The sequence below is a fragment of the Phyllostomus hastatus genome, unplaced genomic scaffold (genome assembly GCF_019186645.2).
Source record: "Phyllostomus hastatus isolate PE091 unplaced genomic scaffold, TTU_PhHast_1.1 phas_scaffold_21, whole genome shotgun sequence".
Classification (NCBI taxonomy): Eukaryota; Metazoa; Chordata; class Mammalia; order Chiroptera; family Phyllostomidae; genus Phyllostomus; species Phyllostomus hastatus.
In genome coordinates, this window is record NW_025334017.1 from 47407824 (window position 1) to 47424196 (window position 16373).

The 16373-nt window shown below is 63.6% G+C and overlaps 1 protein-coding gene across 2 annotated transcripts in view; it reads right to left on the minus strand.

The window, feature by feature from the left end:
* TRAPPC9 (trafficking protein particle complex subunit 9) overlaps positions 1–16373 on the minus strand; it is a 160854-nt gene that overhangs the window by 137437 nt on the left and 7044 nt on the right. Inside the window, exons 3-5 of one of the 2 annotated variants that reach the window (XM_045861309.1) lie at positions 11171–11316; positions 9792–9923; positions 3919–3945 (exon numbers count right to left, since the gene is read on the minus strand). In XM_045861309.1, the coding sequence (XP_045717265.1) occupies positions 3919–3945; positions 9792–9923; positions 11171–11316 (305 nt within the window). The remainder of the gene's footprint in view (positions 1–3918; positions 3946–9791; positions 9924–11170; positions 11317–16373) is intronic. The other variant, XM_045861310.1, reaches the window with a different exon arrangement.

Sequence of the window (16373 nt, forward strand, 5' to 3'; positions counted from 1 at the left end):
ATGAAAAAACTATTTCTATATCCTCGCAATGAACAATCTGAAAATGAAATTAAGAAAACCATTGCAGCCCTGGCTGGTGTGGCTCAGTGGACTGAGTGCCAGCCTGTGAACCAAAGGGTCACTGGTTCGATTCCCAGTCAGGGCACGTGCCTGGGTTGCAGGCCAGGTCCCCAGTACGGGGCGTGAGAGAGGCAACCAACACTGATGTTTCTCTCCCTCTCTTTCTCCCTCCCTTCCCCTCTCTCTAAAATAAATAAAAATCATTTTTAAAAAACCATTGCCCTCACAATAGCATCAAAAAGAATAAAATACTTAAAAATAAACTTAACCAAAAAAGTATAAAATGATACTTTGAAAAATCAAAAAAAAAATCTTTGGTTAAAACTAAAGCCAAATAAATAGAAAAATCATCATGTTCATGAATCAGAAGACTTCATCTTCTTAAAGTGGTGACACTCCCCCAGCCAGTCCGTAGATCCAACATGATCTCCGTCAAAATCCCCCGCTGAGTTCTCTGCAGAAATTGACTAGTGGATCTTGGAATTTATATGGAAACGTAAGGGACTCAGAACAACCAAAATAACCTTGAAAAACAAAAATAAAGTTGGAGGATTTGCACTTCCCTATTTCAAAAATTATTATAACATCTCTAGGTGAGGAGATCAGAGGTACTTTTAAAATTTACTTTGTTTTTCTTTGCTTTCTAAATTCTCTCCAATGAACGTAACTTGAAGAAAACTAAGCTTTTTTTAAAAAACATGCATAATACCAACTCACTTGAAAAAAAGTTTTAATTATAAAGAAGCAAACGAATACCTAGTGAAAAATAACAAAAGTACCATTGAAGTTTTTCATAAATTGAAAATTTTAAAGTACAAACACATCAGGTTTCTAGGGAAATTTATACAACATACTAAAACAAATTCATTTTCAAAAATTCCGACTGAAATCACAAAAACCCGAGAAGCGAAGGGAAAACCCTGCTTGAGGGCCCGCTTCGCATGCACGGGGGGGGGGGGGGGGTAGGGGGGGCCGACCTGGCGGCTGCAGCCCCCGGGGCCTTCCCGCCGGCTGGACACCGCGAGAGGAACTCGGGCGCGAGACGCACTGACCCAGGGCGCAGGCTCCCGGCACACACAGGGCGACGTCCCCACGGAAGTCTCCAGGCGGCACATCGCTGGAGGGCCACAGAGACACCCTGAGAAACAGGGAGAGACGGAGAGACAGACAGACAGACAGAGGGACTGCCCCGAGTCGCATGAATACAAACTCACTTTTGTCTGCTCACAGGTGCCGATTACTTGAACCACGGCGGAATGCTTTAACTTAGGGAAACAACGCCACCCCCCTCCAGCCGAGGGAGCTACTGAGCTCCCTCCGCCGTGTAGCCCCCTGTGTCCCAGACCTCAAGGGGGCAGGCACCCCTCTGCTCGGGGAGCGGGACTCTTCTGGGAAGCCCAGTCTTTGGACAGACCCAAGAGCCAGCTCCGCGCCATCTGCTCGCCGAGGGACAAAAGACGGCCGCGCTGTCCGGCTCTGTCACTGTCACAGCCGAGACTCACAAACCGAGCCCCGGCCCCCCTACGGGGCAGCGGGGCAGCAGGGGCAGCAGGGGCAGCAGGATGAGAACGGCCCTGCCCGCTCGGGAAGGCTCTCGGACTGCGTGAGCGCTGGGGCTTCACACGCGGGCGAGCAGAAGGGGGTCGGCCCGCTGCTCCCTGGGCCACTCCGCAGCCGTGGTCCTGCTTGCGGCGCGAGGACCAGGAAAGGGTCACGTGTGACCCTGGCTGGGTCGCTGGCGTGGTCAAGGAGGGGGACGCAGAAACTAACAGGTCAAGACGTTTCCGCCTGCGCCCCACCTCAGCCCCCCACACTGAGCTCCGGGAGGGGGATGAGGAGACGAGGCCCCGGGGAGAAAGCCCAGGAGCAAACCAAGCAGGCGAGAGTGTCTGGTAAGTAACTCCCGTAAAAGTAACTGGGGCGCGTCGGAGAGAGGACAGGCGCTGGAGACAAGCTTGTGCGTGGTCTGAACTCCCACGTCGCCACTTCCTTGCGGTGACCCGGAACGAGCCAGTCACCGCCTCCGCCTCTCGGGCCCTCCCCTACACACGGGTGGGGCGACACTGGCGCCCGGAGATGGGGGGGCGGCACCGGTGCCCAGAGAGGGGGAGGGGAGACAACAGCGCCCCGGCCCCCAGGGTGCTGCAGGCACTGCACTGCTCTACGGGGGAAGTCGCGCTAAAGCAGCGCGAGCTCAGCCGCGGCCCCAAAAGCAGCAGCGACGGAGAGCACGCAGAGCGGAGTCGCGGACACGCGAGAGGGCCCGTCCCCGGAGGACCCCGGCGGGAAGTGCCGAGACGGCGCGGGCGGGAGGACGCGTGTCTGCCGAGGACCTGGCACGCGGAGCGTGGGAAGGGCTCCTACGACCACCGGGAACAGGAGGACAGGTGAGGTGGGGACACGTCCTAGGGCTCCCGGGGGTGGGTGTGCGGCTCGGAGGAGAGTGAAAACCTCGGACTGGGCACGTTAAGTGTGCAACCTGCATCTGAGCCGTTTAAGAAACAGCAGGGCGCCCAGAACAGCACCCTCACACAGCACAGGCAAAGTGTCACTTTGTGCATGGGCGGGGGGGCAGAAACCCCCTCGACGTGGAAACCGGAGAGCAGCTGCGAGGGGAAGCTGACGGGCGCCGGCCCCACAGCGGTTCCAGGGGAAGCAGGTGCTGAGGGCGCTCCGCCGTCCAGAAAGGCCGGGACGGTCACCTGACACTCCGAGGTTTCTGCCTCGGACGCGGGTGGGGCGCCCAGGGGCCGCCCAGCTCATCCTCAGGACCTTCAGCTGGGCTGCGGGGAGAGCAGGCATATAATAATATATACTAATAAAAATATACATATCCTTTTTTTATCTCGACAAACGACTGGTCTCCCTGACGGCCCCGGGCGACCTCCACTTCACCCAAGCGTCTCGTTCTCCTGCCAAGAAAGGGGTCGGCACACGGACACTCAGCCCAGAGCTGGGCAGCCCGCTCGGCACCTCCTGCGGGCTGAGCACGGACACGCCCGGCACCCACGCGACCACGCATCGGGTCCCTTCACGGGGCTGCCCCGCGGCCCCTCACCCTCAGCCCACCCTCCCACCAGCGGCCTCTCAGGCCCCCCGAGGACAATGCGTCTGTCTCTCTTCCTCTGCACGATCCGCGCGCCCTCCCGAGACGCGATCACGCAACGTCAGCAAGGGAAAGGACTCAACGCGGCGCTAAAACAAAGTGATCTGCGAGGCTGACGCCGTTTCATTTCAGAGTCAAGATGCGCAATGAGATGGAATCAACGTCTTCAAAGGAAGGCAGGTTTTCATTCCTTTATCATGCACCCTTCGTCACTGCTGCCGCTTAAGCCAGAAGACAATAGAGCTCATTATAAAATAATTAGGCACTGCAATGACAGAGATCAATCACAGAAGCTGTTAAGAGGGGAAAGCACACCCACCTCTGCAAAAAACGCAAACTTTCTTTCCATGCTGGAACACACACAGAAAATGCAGTCAGAGTCACATGGACGTTGAGAGGGGCGTCAACCACAGGGCCCGAGCCAAGTCACACTGCGCACGAGTTCGGGCGGACTGGACACGCATGCGGAGTGCACTGGGGGGGGGGGGGGGGCGGGAGAAGCACGCTGGGCAGACCACTCACTCAGCCATGCCGGAGGAGGGCGGCCCTCGACAGACAGCGCACAGCAACCGGTGCCCCACCACACAAGGGCCAGGCAGTGATCAGTCAGGGCGTAAGGGCTCTGATTTAAAGCGCCTTAAATCAGAGCGCCCCGAGGGTCACCCCGCAGGCGCTCCAGCCACGCACCCGCACCGCCAGGGGCAAGCACTTCGGGAACACAACCAGAGAAGCTGAGCACGCGGACGGCCTACCTGGGTCAATGAGGACCTCCTGCGCCCCTGGAAGAAAGAACAGAGGACGGTCTTTATCGGCAAAACAAAAGTGCGTTAAAGGGTCAAGGTGACGACTAACCCGTGCTCCCAAACTCGCACGGCCCGGAGCCCGAGACGCTCCTGCTGGAGCAGAAGCGCCGTTCTGAGCAACCGTGCGTGACCGCAGGGCGCCCTTGTGCCTCGGGGGAGGGGAACCACCGTCCCCCTGCACAAAGTGTGGGCGCCTGCCTCCTCAGCTCCCCCCCCCCCACACTTCCTAAGCTCACGCACCCCAGCTCTTCTCAGCAAGTGTGAGAGCCTGTCGCTTCCATAAATAAGCTGGGGATGCAGGGATGGTAGGAGGGGTAGTTCGTTTGCGCAAACACATGCCCACACCTCAGGGCGGGTGTGGCGGTGGGGGCAGAGGCACCAGACGGCCGTGTGGGACTTACTACAGGCTTCCTGAAACCTTACACACTCATACACACACACACAGAATTACTGCACCCTTCCCAAACTAAGGATTTCCAACTATTACAATGTAACTTTGTAGTTAGTTTTAAATACGCCCTGGCTGCTGTGGCTCGGCGGACCAAGTGCCAGCCTGCAAACCAAAGGGTCGCTGGTTCGATTCCCAGTGAGGACACATTCCTGGGTTTGGGGCCAGGTCCTCAGTAGGGCGTGCACGAGAGGCAACCACACACTGATGTTCCTCTCCCTGTCTTTCTCCCTCCCTTACCCTGTCTCTAAAAATAAGTAAATGAAATAGATGTTTTTTTAAAAAACCTACACTAGAAGAAAAATGCGAAACAGTTCACTTCACGGTTGCCAGAAGCTTCGAAAGCCTTGATCGTCTGGCCGCCCGCCCGGCGCCAGGAGCCCCGACCAGCCTTCTCTGCGGAGGGAGCGCGGTGCCCGCGATGGCAGGACACAGCCTGGGGGCACCGGTTCCAACACGCACGCGATCGTCAGCCGCGGCCATTCAAGCACCGCTAACACGGGTCAGAGACACACGCCCCCGTCCGATTCTCCGACAGAAACCGTGTGTTTTTCCCGGTGTCTCCACGGAGACAGGCACGGTCACGGTCCCGTTCGAGCGCCGTCCGGGGCACCGCACTGTTTGTTTCCCTATCTTTACGGTCGGCACCATCACAGACCTCCCCACCTCCCGCTGCTCCCCGCAGTGGGCGGTCTCCATTTCTCAGTGCTGACTGAGACGCACCGCCCTCTGGCAGCCACGGGCCCAGCACACACAGGGGCTCTCCGCGGGGCACGGCCTTGCGCCCAGCACGGTGCTTGACCGCCGCCGCCGCCGCGAGTGGATGGGCGACAAGCCCCGCTCTGTGGATGAGGGGACCGAGGCTCGGAGGAGCCAGGACACCCCGCTCCCCAGGGCACCACCACTCCCGGGACACCTGCTGGCGGAGCTGCAGGAGGACGCGTCCCCAGACAACCCTGCACCTCTCCGCTCGGTGAGAAGCCTGGTCAGACACACGACTCTGTGCGCCGTCCTTTACACGGGAACCACAGCTGAAGCCTTTGTGATGCTGAGCCACCAGCGCAGCCCTCAGTGATCTGGCCTCTCCGTAGTGGACTGGTGGGGGGCGGGGGACCCCACTGCGCGGAGACCGCAGACCACTCGAAGTCACCGCATTCCTCCGTGAAAGCCCCCCCCGCCGCTGGCCACACTCGGGCAGCCGGCCCTCACGCCCCCTGCTGGGAGCGGGCCTGAGGCGCCGCCCCTGCGTGTTCCGTGGCCCCCCCCCCCGGCACACCCGGTGTGGGTCGGCGAGCCACGGGGGCTGGAGATGGGGTTCAAAGAGCAAAGAGAAAGCTCGACCATGAAAAACGGACATTTTTTATGCACACGAGGGAGGGGGCCCTCGGCCCTCAAACCCGACTCAGGCGCCCCCCCACTGACTGACCACTAGGGGGCGTGAGCCGCGGCCTCGACCCCCCGGGAGGGCGAGGGGCTTCCTTCTTCCGCGAGGGGCTCCGCGGGCCCGCCCGCCCGAACAGCACGGCTGCCTGGTCTCCAGCGTCGGCAGAAGGGCCCGCATCGCCCTCGCTCGCCCAGCCGTCTGCAGTGTTCAGCCATCTGCAGTGTTCCCACTGCGGTGACACAATCAAAGAAGCTCTACCTGGAACCCTTCTCCCGGGCACCCAGACGGCCACTGTTCGGAAGCAGGGCACACAGAGGTCGGATGACCGAACGTGTGTAAGTCTCCTTCCCGAACCCGAACCGGGCCCCCGGAGGTGCCGCGGTGCCGCCGTCGGCCAGCAGGGGCGCCCCGGGCGACAGGAGCACGGGAGCTGCCCGCAGGCTGGCGGTGACGGCCAGGCCTCCGAGAACAGGACGTCCGGGGACCCTGGCCCTGCTGCGGGGACGGGAGCGTTGTCTGGTGTGCCGCCCGCTCGGGGACACAGACAGGAGACATGGGCTCACGGGAACCGCGCTGGAGCGGGAAGGAGCGGATGTTCAGAGACCGGGGAGGCTGAGGCCCCGGGACTCGCCCCTGCAGCCACGCAGCGCCGAGGGCGCTCCCCCAGCAGTGGGGGGTCTGAGGGTCCCGCGCAAGACCCCGCAGGGCGGGCCGTGGCTGTGAGTCACACGGTGCCGCTGAGACACAGAAACGCCTGCTCACGCGGTAAAGCCGCGCGAGGCTCCCCTTTGTCCCCACCCGTGAAGGAAGTGACAGGTGGCTGCCCGAGGTCGTTAACCTGACAGAGGCACAAGAACGAATCAAAACTCTCCCCGGCCGCAGAGCAGGTCGGACGGCGAGTGGGCGCTCCCTGCCTCACCAGAGGGGTCCACACACACCTCCACACCGCACCGGAGTAAAGAGGAGCCGAGCGCCGACCGCGGCGGCGGACCACGGCCGAGGCGCGGCCCGCACACGCGCACACGCACACACGCCGAGGGTGCGGCAGACGCGGGCGGCCTCTCCGGGGGCAGGGCGGAGGCCCCGCAGCACAGCCCGAGGCCCAGCTCACGCCCTCACTCCCGGCGACGGCCGGCGGGTGCTGAGCGCCTCTGCGGGGCGGGGCGTCCACGGTGCCTCGTGGTCGCTGCCGCACCCGGGAAACGGCACCGTCCCCGCTTCACAAACGAGGAAACAGGCTCGGGTCATAAACGGCACGGCGGGCCAAGTCCCAAGTCCCATAAAACGCACGTTCATCGCCAGGAGAAAAAAGTACAGGTTTTCACTTTCTCGCAGCATTCGCTGACCTGATCTTGTCTTCCACGCTCCAGACCAGACATACCCAGTTCAGCCTGAACTATGTTTCCTCCCAACCGGCATCACCAGAAAAACAAGAGTCACGTCATCGGCAGTGGTCGGATTTTCACGGTCCACTTCTCTTTCACGACAATCGCTGTAATGTTTTGTTTTCAGCGCTTACGTACTTAAAAATGTAACGTACTGTTTTAGGCGGCTCACTGAGAACAAAACACGTGCGAGAATACACACACGACTTTGCTCCCTGCTGCCCCCCCCCCGCCCCCCAAGGCCCGCAGCGAAGGGCGCCGTGGCTCCCCTGGTGCACACAGAGGTCCCGGCGGCCGGCGCAGGAGGCTGCAGGGAGGGTGGCCGGGCAAGCGTGCTGCGCCCTCACGGCGGCCTGGGCTCGAGCCCCAGGCCTGCCCCGCCCCCGCAGGCGGCGTGGTTTGGGTGAAGTTACCTCCCGTCTGCAAACCTTGACCCCCGCCCGCCGAGTGGAGACCGGACACCTGCCCTCACGCGCCTGCGGGGAGGCCGACCACGCGGGAGGGCGTTCCACACAGCCACAGGCCTGGGGGGGGTGGGGGGGGGGCTGGGTAATTCTTGGCTATTCTAATAATTATGAGGATAATGAAGATCACTGTTAATAAGTTAAGAAAGACGAAACAGCAGAAAGAGCCGTACAGGAGGAACAGTTACTAGTCACTAGGCATTCCCCTTCGGACTGATTGCAGAACATGTACTGATTTTCTTCACAAACCAAATTGTGTCCATTGATTCCAGACTTGCAGATTCACATACAAGTCTCCAGGAAAAAAAAAAAAATCAGTGTCCTCAAACATCTGACCACTAGGAAAGTAAAGTCTGCAAAAAATTAAAGCAAAAGAAGAATTAAAGCCAAAAGAGGCCGAGGGCACAGAATCCTTCTGACACTAAGACAACCCCACTCTGAGTGGGAAAACACTCCCTGGTCCCCGAGGAAACCCGCTGAAAGCCCCATGAGCGGACGAGACCGAGAGCCTCCCCACCCCGTTCCTGAGCCCACACCACCACCACCGGCGGCGGCGGCACTGGAGACGGCAGCCGCTCGCACGGCTCAGATGCCAGGGGTTTGCGCGTCTCCCTCGAGCTTCACGAGACCCTACGAGGTGCGGACTGCCAGTGTCCCCCCCCCCGACCGACAGGGAAACCGAGGCCCGCTGAGACCGAGCAGCCTTCCCCGTTTGCATGTCTGCTGTCTGCTGCTGGGACAGGGCCGGGGACACGGGGGACATGCGCCGGCCGGCGTGTCGGGCCTCGCTCGGGCGGTGCAGGCCCCGGGCTCCCGACGGAGGACAAGGGGGCCCCACGCGCCCGTCATCCTGAAACCAGCGCGCCAGGTGCAGCGGCGCCCTGCCCTGGGGTGCAGCCTGGTGACGGCCCGGCCCCTGCCCTCCCCGCAGTCTCGCTGCCCCTCCAGCTCTCACCCGGGCCTCACGGGCGCTCCCCCGGAGACTGCCTTCAGCCCTAAAAAGTTCCCAGGTTCTTCCGCAGAGCTAAAAAAAGACATCTCTCTTCTGCAGACAGAGCAGTTTTTCAGGAAAGGTGGAAACTGTTTTGCCTATGCTCAGCAAGGGGACAAATGAAACGCCGCTCCAGGAAGTCCCCGGAGCCTCAGTAGGACGGTGTCCCGAGGGAACTCTGCGAACCACAGGGGAGGCGCCAGCACCCCCGCCCGGACACCCCTGGAGGGAGGGAGGGAGTGCGGACCACCTTCTCCCGAGAGACAGCAGGACCCGCGCTCGCCCTCCTGAGTGCGCAGGACGCGACGGCACCGGGTGGCTGGGCCGGCGGGGGGACGCAGGGGGCCTTGGACTCCGTGACCTCGCACCAGGGACAGGGCGCCAGGGGCAGGAGCGAGGACAGGGAGGAACACACGTGGGCGGAGAGCACTGGGGGTCCGAATGGGGCGCACGGGAGGGAGGGGCCGAGACCGGGTGCTGAGCCTCAGCCCTGCTGCACCCCCCTCAGTGCGCTTTGCTTTTCTCTCACGATACCCAGACGCCGGGGAGGACGCCGGGGAGTCCTCCAGGGACGGCGGCCCACCGCCCAGAACCGCCGCCATGCGTTCTACGGGGCGGTGGGGGGCACGGAGTTCAGGCTGCAGCGACCGCGCCCGGCCCACGAAGGTGGTCTCTGCGCCCTGCGGTTGTGGGGGCGGCACACTGCGGGGAGAGAGGCACCCGAGGCCTCCCCCGCCCACACTCGCACGCAGCACCTCGTGCTCCATCGGTGCCCACGAACACGAGCACACCAGACTCAGCTCGTGAGGAGAAATCCATCACCTGGGAGAGCGCGAGGCAGCCCAGCCCCCGGTCAGCTGTACACACCGACCTCTGGGGCGGCTCCGCCGAGCGCACAGGAACCGCGGAGAAAACCCAGACCCAGGACCTCAAGGTCAGCCTGGTGCACTTCACGCAAGTGCCCCAGAAACCCGCCAGTCTCTGCAACCCGTCAGCATTGCTTACGAGGTTCGGCGCGACTGACAAATGTTGCCCAAAACCAGAAGAAAGCATCTTCTGCGCAAGACGTCCGACTCCACAAGGCCGCACTCAAACGTCGGTCAGGCTGGGCTCGGGGGCAGAGGTCACGCGCGCAGGGGGCCGCGCTCACCTGGGCGATGTCTGTTGGCCGCCTCCGCGGCAACGGAGCCCCCCTGCAGCCTCCGAGAGCCGGTCCCGCCGCCGCCGGTCCCGCCGGGGTAGTGGTGGATGACAGAGGCCGAACACAGCCCCTCGAGGGCGGCTGCGCGGGAGGACAGAGAAGGGCCGTCAGTGAAGGCGGCGGCCGTCCCCGGCTCCGACCGCGGCGCCCGGCGAAGGTGAGAGCACTTCACGGGGAAGTGTGCCTTCTCCCCCAGAACAAAGACCACGCCTGCAGACGGCTGGTGTGGCCCCAGCAGGGACACGCCCCCAGCCCTCTCCCGTGCCGGGCGGGTACCGAGGCCGGCACCACGGGAACGGCTCACAAAGCCAGAGGCTGCACAGGAGGAGGGACTGCACCCACCTGTTGGGCGGGCCAGCGCGCCCACCAGCCGTCCCAAAGCAGGGCCAGCGCACCTGCCCACACCGGACACCCTGGGTGCCTCCGTGCCGGCGGGGCAACCCCCGTGGGCCCGCCTCCCTCTCCAGGCAGCCACGCGCCCTGGGAGCGCGGCCGGTCCGCCAGCGGCGCCTCCATCCGCTCCCCAGCGGTTCTCTCCCTTTCCGGACTCGGAACTCCCTGACACTCCGGAAGAATACTAAGGACCGCAGAGAGCTTCTCTGCGTGTGTGTTGTGCGTGGGGTGCAGCTGGAGATGCTTACCATGTTCAGAATAGAAGTATGAAAGGACTTAAATACTTATGTGCTAATTCCTTGAGACAATAAGAAGCCCGAGACCTGTGGGATTTTTAGGGGAGGCAACTGGCGTCCCCAACAGAACGAACAGGCTGGGGGAGCGGCCCTGTCTGACATCTCCGCAGAGCTCCTAACGTCCGGCGTCCGCGCCGGACTCCTACGCTGGCTCCTGCAGTCAGTCGGCTGGCGGCCTCTGGGACTCCCCGTGTGCGTGCGCTTCCGCGGGGCTGGCCGAGCGTGGCGGTGGTGTGTTAAGTCCTTCCCTCGTGTTCACGTCTGTTCCAGCATTCGGATCGGCCTGCTCCTCCACCCGCCGGCCGGGGGGTGGGCGAGGCTCCGAAGGGCGGGTGTGGGAGCCGGCTGAGGTGGGGGTGGCGCCCAGCGGAGGGCGGGACGTGGTGAAGTTGAAAACCGGAGGACCACGGAACCAGTGTGCAGTGAGGGGCAGTGTTCCAGCGGGCCTGGGGTGCGGGCAGGTCGGGGGGTGCAGGGCAAGGCCGGGAGGTCACCGGAGATGGAGACGGCCCTAAGCACCCAGCAGGCCGCCTGCCCCTCCTCCCGCGCCCTTTGTGTGGGGGGCCGGTTTCCGTTTCCTCCCCTCCGGAACGGGAGTGGCCGCCATCGCGCATCTGACCCCCGCACGGACCGCCTTACCTCCGAGCCACAGGAAGTCGTTCACGGAGCGGAGCAGCTCCACCGACATGTGGTAGTGCACCAGCGAGTCCTGCAGCATGCCCGCCTGCAGGCACAGGTCCCCCACGTGCTTCCGCATGCGCCCTTGGCACCGCTTCTTGTAATGCCTGAAACACAGGGCGCGTGGGGCGCGTCACTGCCCGCGGCCGGCCCCCGCCCCCACGGGCCAAGCGTGCGCCTCTCGCTGCGGGCAGGCAGGCAAACGAAATGCTGCGAAGGCACCCGGGCGCTCTAGCGCGGGAAGGCGGCATCCCGCTCGGCCAGACGCGCACTGGAGCGGTCCTGCCTTCACACGGCGCTGCTCCCGCGCCGGAGGCGGCCGCCACGCCCTCCGCCGTGGGCTCTGCACAGACAGCGTCGGACCAGGGCTTTCTCTTCGAATGTTCCAGTCACCCCATTAGCACGGGAACGTCTGTTCCGGCTTTTTAAAAACTTCATTAGCTCCCACGTTCTGAACGCCAGCCCTATCATTATTTCATGGAGAGAGCCACACCGCATATCGCAAGCCAAGCCTCCGGCTTCTGCAAACAAGGGCTCGTCTTTGCTACTTCAGAGCCAGCTGGGAAACCGCCTGCCGGGGCGGGCCCGGGCGGAGCGCACCCTCAGATGCCGCAAGGGCTTCCAACGCCGCGTCAGCTCGGACAGCGGAGAAACCGCCCCCAGATCTTCCATTACCATTCTTAAATGTTCCTATGCTTTGATTATTCAATTTCTTAGATATAGTTTTTTTCAAGATCACAGCTGTATTAAATTTCCCCAGACCATGAAAACATAAGGTGTAAGGCTTCTAGCTAAGTGAATACTGAGACGCATCTCAATACGAAGTTTACATCCTATCAGATCCAAGTCTGATGAGCTCAACCACCCTTTGGCTGCCCCGGAACTCAGCTCCTCCGCCCCAGACGGTGCGTGAACCACGATGGTCACCCACGGCGGAGAAGGAGAAAGGGGCCTCGCCAGCCTCCACCCGAGCTCCCCCCGCCACAGGCAGTCTTCCAGCGACCCAGCTGACAAGTTCCGCCCCCAGGAAGTACCCCTCTGTGGCCCCCAAACGGACATGGGCATCTGTCTCCCCCACTGGTCACCTCAACAGCCTTCTGTGATCTTCTGACACCCTGTCCTTGGTCCCGGCCCCCCCACACACGTGGGTAATCTCAGGAGAACCTTCCCACAGCACTGCAAGGGCTTCCCTCCCCAGTTCTAGCCCCTCCCACAGCTCCCTTGCACCCCAGTGCCGACTCCAACCTCCCCCCACCCCACCCCTGCACTGCAACCCCTCCACGAGACCTCAGGCTCCACCCACTCTCCTTAGGGCTGGGTTTGACAGTCAGTTTCTCAGGCAAGCCTTCCCTGCCTCCAACCCCAGCACTTCGGGTTGGGGTCCCTGCTGTGTTCCCAGAACATCCTGTGCTGAATCAACTTCCAACGTTCGTGGGCTCCCAAACAGCGAGTGTGCTTTGCTCCGCATCGGGTACCCACTCCGCTCCCCTGGACGCCCCAAACCAAACCAGTAGACGGGTCACACAGGCACTCAGGGCTGCCCCTGCCACCCAGCCCCGAACACACCTCTCCCAAAGGCCACGCCCGGCTGGCGGCCTTCGCTGGTCCCCTGCGGAGAGCTCTAACGAAAACAAGCCCTGCCCGGTGCCCCCACAGGCGCGCCCTCCGCCCTGAACTCTACTGGCACAGCGGCCCCTTCGAGCGTGCCAGCACCGGGCGCTCTCCCCAAGCCCCACCCCACGAGGCACCGGGTCTCTGCCCGGGCCGCTCCAGCCTGCGCTCTGGGCAGCGTGCATCGGAGCGTCACTCTCTCCTGTTGCGCGGCGTCAGCGGAAGACAGGAATTCCCGCACAGCAGCGCACCACGTGGATCTCCGAGGAAGGTGCTGGAACGGTTGCTGCACAAACCGTTCTCCCCGGCTGGCCCAGCGGCACGTGACACGCCGGTGAGAACCCTCCAAGCGCCCGGCTCACGCTCCCTCCTGCTCCACAGCGCAGTACGGGGCCCCCTCCACCAGGAAACCTCCCCTGACGACCTCCTCCAGCGCTCGGCCGGGCTGCCCTCCACCACCGGTCAGCCCAGCCACCAGCGGGGCGTCCGTCCATGCCGTCCACCAAGACCGTGGCCTCCCTGAGGCCGTGTCGGAAGAGGAGGAAGAGAGTGAAGAGGGAAGGCATGGGGAAAAAATCTCAGCCCAAGTCAGAGGATTCACGGTGTTCCTGTGGCCTGAACTTGGGAGGGTCCGAGGTCTGGGAGAAACCTCGGCTAATGGTCACACCTGCCAGGGGTGGGGGGTGGGGGGCACCCAGGCCGGGCTGTTCTCCCAGCGCTCCCCTGGGGTCTGGTAGGTGCGGGAAAGGCCCTGCGGCCCGGGGCGGGACCCAGGCACCGCAGCACCCCCGCCAGGCGTGCTCCACGCCGGGCAGCTCCGGCTTCTGGTCCTCGCCACACTCACTCGTGCTCTGCTCCCTCAACCCCAGACGTGGCAGCCTTGCAGGATGTCAGCCTGTGTCCACGAGACCAAGTGAACGCGGACGCAAGTGTTCCCACAGGGACCGGGGCCTTGAACAGCCACGGCCTTCCGGCCACGGCGGTGGCAAACCTCCCCGGGGAGGCGCGGTGGGTCCTGGGCCACCGAAGAGCGTCCCTCAGGGCCGACCGCGGGCACCGCGGGTGCACGACTGCAGACTCACGACCTGCCCGTCGGGGTCGCGCATCAGCCCCGACACACTTGGAAACGGCGCTCCTCGCCGACGCAGGGCGCGGAGCAAAGGCGCGGCAGGCCCGGGCAGCTGCGGGCAGGGAAGGGCACGCCTCCCTCGGCACGCCCGCTGGCGAAGGCGGAAGGCCACCACGGTGGGTGACCGAGGTCCTCGCGTCCCCAAGACCCAAACCCACTGGCTACTTAGCAGCAGGTCCCACGTCCCCGGTGCCTCACAAAGCTGCCCTTGTCGAGGGGACACACGGCCGGTGCCAGTTCCCCAGGAGTCTCCGCCCCCGCAGGACGGGGCATCGCTACGGCGAGGTCCGTGGCAGGCTCCGGGTGAAAGCAGGCGCCACTCCAGCGGCCGCCTCCTCCAGCAGCGTCCCTGTCCCTCCGCGGGCGACCGCGGTCCAGCAGCACCGCCATGCACGTCGCCCAGCAGCAGCCGAGAACCACGTGCCTGATGCGCACAGCTGAAAGCCGGGGTCGAGCAAGGCGCTGCAGCCTTCGCCGTCCGAGCCAAAGCAGCCCATGAGCCAGCCCTCCGCAGCGGCCAACGCCGACGAGCACCGCGCTTCCTCGAGCGAACAAAACCATTAGTGAGGGCTCGCTGGTCGCAGATACCGAGGAAAACCAAACAGGGTCCCCAAAGCAGGTGCTTCCGCAGAGCTCAAACGCCAGTGGGTTACGTGCTAGAAAAGCTGAAATTCAAACACAATTAGAAAACGGAAGGATGACCGGGACGACCCGTGGGTCCAGGCAGCGGCAGGGCTTGTCTCTAAAGCGAGGGAGGCGGTGGGAAGGCAGCACGGAGGGCGATCCGGCTATTTCCAGCGCGACACGTTCCCGGCCTACCTTCTCAGGCCCAACAACACACTCACGGGGCGGTACGAGAGAGACAGGAAAAGAAAAGAAAGAACAAGCAAAATTAGAAACACACAAGAACAAAAATAACTGACAGCTACCACACTGCACGTGCGAGAACCCACCCAGCCCCACTGAGGCTGGGACACACGGACGCTCAGGAAGACCCCCACCCCAGCGCTCCTGGGACTCGGGGTGGGGGGGTGCCTGGAGCGAGGGGCTTCTGCCGGGGAGCCTGTGGGGCCAGTGCGGGGAGCCAGCACGGGGCCTGCTGCTGGCACGCCCCTCTGAGCTCCAAAGCCCAGCCCCCTTCCCCAGCGGACAGACACGTCACGTCATATCACCCCCACCGAGGGCTGCAGGTGAGACTCGGACTCTGCCCCGGCCCCAGGTCCTGGGGGCAGAGGTGAGAGAGCAGTGGCGCCATGAAGGCCACAGCGGACTCACAGCGATGAGAGGAGAGGGGGTCTGATTTGGGGTCACTGGCACCTCACTGAAGTTCGAGTGAAGGCGGAGTGTTTGGGGTACGGCCAGGACAGAAGGGGCTGCCGGGGCGAGGTTCGACGTGCCGCTGCGCCCCGATGCCCAGAGCGCACCTGGCCCGCCGAGGTGCCCCACAAACACGCACCAGGCCGGTGTCCCGGAACAGTCTCGCTGCTCCCACCGAACGGTGAGCCCAGATTTCAAACGCAAAACCGAGCTGTATTCTCTGGTGGGTCTGCGGCCTCAGAGCCAAGAAGGGGATGAGCAAAAAATGTCTCCGGTGCCTCGGGCAGCAGAGGAGGCGGCACTGGTCCAGGGGTCAGGGCGGGACTCCCCGCCCAGGCTGCTTCGAGGCTCAGGCGCTCACCCAGCGGTCGGTGCAATGGGGAGAGGCCTGTCCCCGCTGGCCCCCAGGCTGCGGTGACATGGGGCGTCCAGGGGGCCGTGTGAGCCGGGCCGCCCCACTCCCTGAGGGTGACCCGCCTGACAGCCCAGGAGGCGCGGCAGCTCTGCCCTGGGAGGGGCCCAGGCTCCCCCGCCTCGCCGCCACAGCTCCAGGGATGGGAGGGGCGCGCCGGCGTGTGCCCACGGGCCGCTGCAGTGGTCGAGCACAGGCTGTGGGAGTGAGTGCCTCGTCCTTCCCTCGGGCCACCCAAACGCGTCCCGGTGAAGAAAGAAAAGTCACCCCAGACCCTGCAGGGCACTGCGCTCGGGTCTGGCTCGGGCCGCACTGTGCCCGTCACTTACGGGGCTGGACCGGGCCAGCTGTTTCCTAAGGCTGTGACACTTTCTCCACCAACTTACCCACGGCCAGGAGGCAGTGCCTGACCTCCGGTCAACCCTGGAAACACCGGGCACTGACCTGCAGCGGGCCGCGGCCAGCGTGCACACGCGCCGCCCACGCCTCACTGCGAGACCGTCGTCACAGCGAGCCAACGGAGGGGGGGGAGCGGCACGGGCGCCCGGGCACGGCGAGCCCGAGCTCTCCCTGGCAAGGGGCCGCTCTGGGCACACGGCTGCACCCCGGGCTCGCCCCTCGTCTCCTGCTGCTGACATGCTGTCCTCAGACGCCCCAGCGGCAACTTGAGGACGGAGCAGAGGGTGGGGCGGGCT